The sequence below is a fragment of the Neomonachus schauinslandi genome, chromosome 5 (genome assembly GCF_002201575.2).
Source record: "Neomonachus schauinslandi chromosome 5, ASM220157v2, whole genome shotgun sequence".
Classification (NCBI taxonomy): Eukaryota; Metazoa; Chordata; class Mammalia; order Carnivora; family Phocidae; genus Neomonachus; species Neomonachus schauinslandi.
The window spans coordinates 47191882-47199222 of NC_058407.1; the positions used below are offsets into that span (position 1 = coordinate 47191882).

Consider the following 7341-nt stretch of genomic DNA (forward strand, 5'->3'; position numbering starts at 1 on the left):
AGATGCATAGAAGAGTTCTTTAAAGGGCCAAAATAGATTGACATATAAACTGTCAATTTATTTTTAAAGCAGTATGAAAGCAACATTTCTGAGAAAATATTTAAACCAAGGTCACAGTTTAGAAAAGCAAAATTCTTAATTCAGGCTGTCGTCATTTTTAGCCATTTGGCATTCTGCTCCTTTTTAAACTTTATATTGCCCAACAGAGAGTGTTTTTTTGTTTGTTTTGTAGGGGTTTTTTTGTTTGCTTTGTGTTTTTTTTTTTATTTTTTTTTTTACTGTTTTTGGAGAGGACTGAACAGATGCTTATTCAGCTAGGATTTTGCCTAAGATGTTTGTTTTTAAGATCTTTTGTTACATTTTTATAAAATATTGGGGAGTACTAAAGATTAAGTTGGGGTTATTTCTTTAAGAACTGACTATATTGGAGATGTATTTGATAGGCAAGACTTTAGATAAGTTTTCACCAGCATTATTCTATTAGCAAACTGAAAAATGTTACAGGCTACCAAATAAACACATTTCGTAAACATGAAGACTTTTAGAAGAAAGACCATATTCTGTTCCTGCTTGTGTATAAGTGTTATTTGAAAGAATGGTAATGTGACCTTTCACTCAACCAGTACTCCCTTAATATGAAAAAGAGATACAATGAGCTGCAGAAGGAAAACTCCACAGTTACACTCCACAATTCCGAACATACTGAGAGACATCTTGGTTTTCACAGTGTGCTCTCCATGCCACCCTGTAGAGAAAAGCGAAACAAACACCGATAAGGTCAAAACATAGCTTCATTGTAATAGACACACTTCAAATCCTCTGGGAGAACAAAATGTTTTACCGGTAAATGGACGACAGGCTGCAGATAGATTGAGGTATTTGCTATTTATTAAATGGAGATATGTACACCAAGTATGTCACTTCTCCCCAAAGCCCAGGATCCCCCCAAAGCCCAGGAACATGAACGTTGATCTATGCATTCTACAATAGTAATTGCAAAGTGCTTTCCACATTTACTTAACTCCAAAAGCAATTTCAAGATAAGACAAGGAACTGGTAGAATGTTGAGAATCTTAAATAAAACTCTAGAAATCCTCTAAAATAAATTGAAGGGGGAAAGAGTAAGATTCTAAATCAGATGAAACAGGTTGTTTCTATGTAACTCATTGTTTAGGGTAAGGCTAAAGCAGCAACATTCAGTTCTCAGTAGCATACTTTGGTCTTTGAAAATCTTCTTTCACTTCTCTCTTAACACTTGGGCAAAATAGCTGTCCCCTTTTATTTATTTATTTATTCTTTTTTAAATTAATTTTTTATTATTATGTTCAATTTATTATTATTTTTTAAATCTTTTGAAGGAGAGAGGGGGGCTGGGGGGAAGGGCAGAGGGAGAGAGAGAATCTTCAGTAGGCTCCATGCCCAGTGCAGAGCCCAACGTGGGGCACCATCCCAGGACCCCGAGATCATGACCTGAGTGAAATCAAGAGTCGGACGCTCAAACTGAGCCACCCAGGCGCCCCCCCACCCCACCTTAATGCTTAAACGTACCATGCGCGTATGCCATTTGGATCACTGACAACCGTCTTTGCACATGCTACAGCTTGAGTGATGTCATCTTTCAGCAAATCTGAAAAAGAGGTGGTGAGGAATGAAAACAGCTTCCATAGAAATTTCATTTTAAGTTTAGATTTAGTCAGCTTTATTCTCTTAGGAGGATGAAAGAACATAAAATTATTTTCTAAGAGTCCATTTATCTGTGAATGTTGGGGGAAAATTTTTCTTCATTCTATCCCATTTGGCATGAAATAAAGCATTCTGTTTCTCATTTACCAAAGTCATGGAAAGCTCTGGAATTGTTAACTAATGTGACAGAAGATTCTCTTTTTTCTAGGCACTGTAAAAAACAAACAAATAAACAAAAAAGAAACCAAACACAAACTAGCAATTTTTTAATCAGCAGTTCTGCCACCAGAAATCTATCCTAAAGAAATAATAAAAATGTACCTAAAGATGTATGCACAAGATATTTCATAGCATTTCACAAAGGGGGAAAAGCAGAATAACCTAAGTGCTTACCAATAAGAGCTGGACTAGTAAGTCATAGAACATTTATATGTGGAATTCTTTCCATCCTTTAAAAATAATACAGATCTGTATTTGTTGACATAGAAATAATTTTGTGTGATAAAGAGCAAGCTGTAAAGCAGTAAAAATAGTACAACTTCATTTTTCTTAATGCACATTGCTTACATGTTTGTATGTAGGTACATTTGTGCATGATATAGCTTTACATTCATAACATGATTGATACATATTGTGGAAGAATATACACCAAAAGTTACCAGTGGTCATAAATCTCTGGGGAGTAAGGATTTTTATTCAATGGCCACATTTTATTATATAATAAAAGATTTTTAAAAAATTAAACATAAATTAGCTGGATGCAAAATGTATTCTAAGACTAATCTTGTCTATTAGTAAGTTTAACATTAAAAGATTTTACAATATCAATTTTACAATACTTCTCCAGTATTTTATACACTGAATATTCCACATGTTATTTCTATCTTTTATATGAGTTCAATAGAATATTTGTTTCACCCCAATTAAACAAATCCATAAAATAACTTGTTAGGTATAACAATAATTATATAAGAACTGTATTTTCTGAAGAGGCAAACTAAAGAGTTGAGAAATGAAAAGTCATCATGTTTCTAATTCACTTTAAAATCACTCAGCAAAAAGAAAAAATACAGGTAAAAAAAGTAAAACTGACAAAGTGTTAACAACTATTAAAGTATGTGATGAGCATATGGCTGTTTATTATACTAAAGTCTCGAAATTTCTATATATTTAGGACATTTCAAAATAAAAAGTAAAAACAATTTTTAGAAAAGGGCCTAAACCTCCCCAAAGAAAGTGGGAGAAATGGCATGGTTTTCGACAAAGCATCAATATGTTCATTTATGATAAATTAATAGATCATTTTAGATTACATTAGAAAACTTGAACTTTTTATGATGTCATCATCAGCTCTTTAATTTCTTAGGGAATTATGAGGATGATCAGAAAGAGTTTCTAGGCACTGAAATAGAGTTTTTCTAGGTCCCTGATGAACCTTTCAAGACTCTTTCATTTGTACGGAACCCCTGCTCTCGTAAGTATGACTAGATGAGTCCTGTGCCGCCACTTAAACATCGTCTTTCTTACCGCTGCAGGGTATGTGACAGGAGTTCACGGCTCCGGGCGTTTTGCCATCATTACACCAGTAGCGGCTATTGATCTGAAATATCCCATAATCAGTGCTTCTGCTTCCGGGATTGTAGTTTGTAGCCTTTGTGTTATAATTACTTTCCCATTTGGCCAAACACATCCCTGAAAAAAACTTATTTTTAGTAAGAAACATCAACACCACATGATGTATTTCACATACCATAATCAGTTCTATTTTGCTATTCTATTTTATTAATGACTTACTTTTTAAGTGTAAAAGTGTCTTTTCCTTATAAATATAAATATATGTATATATATTTAAGATTTTATTTTTTTAAGTAATCTCTACACCCAACATGGGGCTTGAACTTACAACCCTGAGATCAAGAGTTGCATTCTCCACTGGCTGAGCCAGCCAGGGGCCCCCAAATATATTTTAACACTTTAGTGAGAATCCTTTCGTTTGCAAATCATTTTGTAATACTAATACTAGTATCACAAAATGTATACTATTAGTATACATACTATTAGTATACTAATACTAATACTAAACTAGATAACATATTTTTAAAATATTAAAATAGCTGTTTCTTCCATTGTCATTACCCTTCCCCTGCTCCCATCCTCAGACAAGATTTATCCTAGAATGGAAAAATCAACAGAGTTGTTGAGTGGATCTTATAATTAATAGCAGATACATACATACGCTGATGGAAAAAATGCTTTTTATTAGGAAAAATAAGAATTTTCTGGGAGAAATAAATTTTCTTAAGATACCTAAAGGTGAATTTGCTTATCAAATCAGAATCTGAAAAACAAGAGGTATAAACAGGAAAGACTATTTCATCCATCCATCCACTCGTTCATTCAAAAGCGGTTACCAAGAGGAAATGTTTGAATTCAACCTCAAAAATACAGTGATCACATTGATAAATGTGAACTAAAATATAAAGTAACTTTTACTCAGACATATCTTGAATTAAGTGGAAGAAACTGAAAAAATAGTTAATAAACTATACTGAGTAAGAATAGGGACGCCTGAATGGCTCAGTAGGTTAAGCGTCTGCCTGGGGCTCAGGTCGTGATCCCAGGGTCCTGGGATTGAGTCCTGTATGGGGTTCCCTGCCCAGCGAGGAGCCTGCCTCCCTCCCTGCGTGTGCGCCCTCTCTCTCTTTCTCTCTCTGACAAATAAATAAAATCTTAAAAAAAAAAAAGAATAATAAAATACTATTACAAGCTGCATTTCAAGGATCCTTATATAAACAGTAATCAAGGGGAAATAGGTTCCTACTGCCCCTGCACTGAGAGTTCAACATAGGGTTTTAAAACTTTGCTGTTAAAAATCCCATGGCATGGCAGAGAAAAATCCTTATTGCTCTAGGCTCATTACCGTTGGAACCAAGTTCCAAACAGAAAATGCCTGGCGTCAAAGACCCAGGACTTGACAGATAGTCCTGGTGCTCAGATAGACCTTTCAGTCAGCCTACACGTGCCACCGAGTCTGAGGCAACAGACAAATTTAGCAGCTCCAGAAGAGCACAATGGGTCCTGGTATCCCTAGAATGGCAGAGAATTTTGCCCTCCCATGCCCTCATTCCTTCATCTGGCATATCTGATTCTAAAGAAACAAGCTGATATTTTGAACCATTGACCCTCAAAAGAAATGAAAGAAGTCCATTCATTCAAAGCCTCTTTATTACTATTCATCCTCTATCTGTCCCACACCAGGCTAACTATTTGGAAGGATGAAGAAGAGTTAACTTACAGTTTGCCAGGCTGACACCTTTAAAGCCAGCCAGCCCAAGTCTTTTCAGAGTTCTGGCCAGGTCACACCTTTCAAAGACCTTGCCCTGGACGGTGACAGAAAGCAGGAGAAGCCCCAGAAGAAGGGGAGCCTTCATGTTGACCGGGAAGCCAGACCTCTAGGCTGACCGGGGAGGGCTGTGCTCAGTATTTAACATCTTTTCACTTCCTTCTTCTCCTAGTGGCTGCGGGTTCCACCCTTTGAGAGATGTGAAAAACAGGAACTCTTTATTGGTTTACTAACTTTGAAAGCTCTTTTTTTTAATATTTGAAAAGAGCTATTTTGATGTCCTAAGAATTAACCTACAGGAAAATGATGAAATGGCATTGTTTAAAGACCTGGCTCATGAAGAACTGGGAAGTAGGACTGTTTCCAAACCAGGAACTGTCTCCTATTTTATTATGAATTTGAGGAACTGTAAAGAAAAAAAAAAACAACACCCTGAATGAACATTTTACACAACAGAAAAAGAGCTCCAATTTTTGATTTTGCATTCACTATGTTGTCTTCATCTTTTTCACTTAAAATTATTTTCTATACTCTTTCCCCAAAAGCACATAACATGTTACTTATCATTTTAATGGGTATATAGCATGATACCATATTGCTCAGCCATATTCCCACTCTAAATTTTTTGTTGCTATTATAATTTTTTGCTTATAAATCAGTGTTTTACTATTATAAATAAGCCTCACGTGAACAATGTTTGTAACTTTTTGACAATGCCTTATCTCACATTTTGATCTTAGAATATAAGGGGTCATTTTAAAACAAGGGAATTTTACAATCAAACCTAAAGAAGAGTAGCAGTATATGCCACCTGAAAATCCTCCCTTTTGGCATAAGGATTATTTTGAACTGAAGGCAACTGAGAAGAAGCAGATCCAAGAAAACACTCTGCCCTCCCTCTATATACCTGAAAACAGAACCACCTAGGTTTGTACAGGACTTAATCACTGACAACTCTACATGCTCATCAGCCCCAAGACCTCACAGGACCTCAAATAACAAATTTTACTGACTAGCTATTATCTTCCAGTGGCCACTAAATATTTATCTTCCCACAGTTTGCTGCCCTTAGAAGCCTAAAACTCTTTTCCTCTGTCTTGTTGTTCTTCTAAAAATGTACCGTTCTTTGGTTAAGATGGTATGTAAGCCCAAATTCTGGCCACCTCTTTGAGTTACTCATCCCTGCATTTCTCTCAAATATATATGACATACCCATGTTAATAAACTTATTTTTGTCTTGCTCATCTGTCTCTTGTTACAGAGCCCCAGCTGAAACCCTAAAAGAGTAGAAGGAAATCGAATTTTCTCCTCCTGTAGTTTCTGGTGATGAGGATGGGAGAGTAGAAGTCTGGAAAACTCTTCTCTCCCTAGAGACTGCAGCTGATGTATGTGGTAACTGACAACAGACCAGCAGAGGTAAGAGTTCTTACCATGTCAGTCTCCCAGATCTCTGACTATAGCGCCCAGTCAAGAGAGGAGTATAAAACTTTTCTTTTCCTTTCCCTTCCTTTCCAAATTCATAATGGCAGGAGAATAACATCTGAAAAAACAGATCTCGAATCATGACTCTTGTGAATTTAGTTTTGGGTACCTACAGATTATTGATTCTTCCCTTCCCAGAAATAGTCATGTTTTCCTTTGTCTGACTTCTGTATTGTTTGTCATAAGGATGAAAATCATAAGATGAGACTCTTCATTTGTCTTGTTTCAGGTACTGAGAACCTGGCTTTGTAACTAGTGAGAATATTCTCTCTGGTCTCTGCCGCTTGCGTAGGGCCGTGGTGGGGAGAGTGCACCTTGTCAGGCTTGCATGGGGCAGCGGGCCAGCAGGCTAGGGGGCTGTTGCTGTCTCTATTTTCCTTTCCTCGTTTGTGCTGGGAAAATTCCTATTCCAGTATCACTTTCTGGTAACACAGGTTAGTGGATCTGTGAACTAAAGTGTCTCCTTTGTGGGAGATAGAACTTTCTTTACCACCTGTGACTGTGAAGGTCTTTGCTTTCTTAAGCTATCTTTGGAGGGGCTCTGCATCTCAAGAGGGCTATACCGTTTGCACTCTCTCTGTGTCCAGGGTTAAGCCATCAAAGGCTTACCGATTTTAAACCATGAAAAGGCTTATTGGTTTGGAGTCACAATTGAGGTAGATATACCTTTGAAGATTTGGACTTTATATCTAAAAGGATTTTTAAGAGAGCTCTCATCCTAAACAAACAAAAGGTCCTATTGGTAACTATAGGAAGATGAGATGAAAGAAAGAAAGAAAGAAAGAAAGAAAGAAAGAGAGGAAGGAAAGAAGAGAGAAAGAGGAAGGAAGGAA

The 7341-nt window shown here is 36.5% G+C and overlaps 1 protein-coding gene across 2 annotated transcripts; it reads right to left on the minus strand.

Moving 5' to 3' along the window:
• Positions 1-232: 232 nt before the first annotated feature.
• On the minus strand, positions 233-5185 carry LYZ (lysozyme). Of its 2 annotated transcripts, XM_044914762.1 has the most exons (5): positions 4979-5185; positions 3211-3375; positions 1549-1627; positions 636-745; positions 233-603 (listed from the first exon to the last, which is right to left on the minus strand). In XM_044914762.1, exons 1-4 carry the CDS (start codon positions 5112-5114, stop codon positions 679-681), a joined length of 447 nt encoding a protein of 148 aa, XP_044770697.1. In that variant the 5' UTR covers positions 5115-5185; the 3' UTR covers positions 233-603; positions 636-678. The 2 variants fall into 2 exon arrangements, with proteins under 2 accessions (XP_044770697.1, XP_021534280.1); XM_021678605.2 differs by having other exon boundaries at positions 233-745; positions 4979-5180.
• Between the last annotated feature and the right edge of the window lie 2156 nt (positions 5186-7341).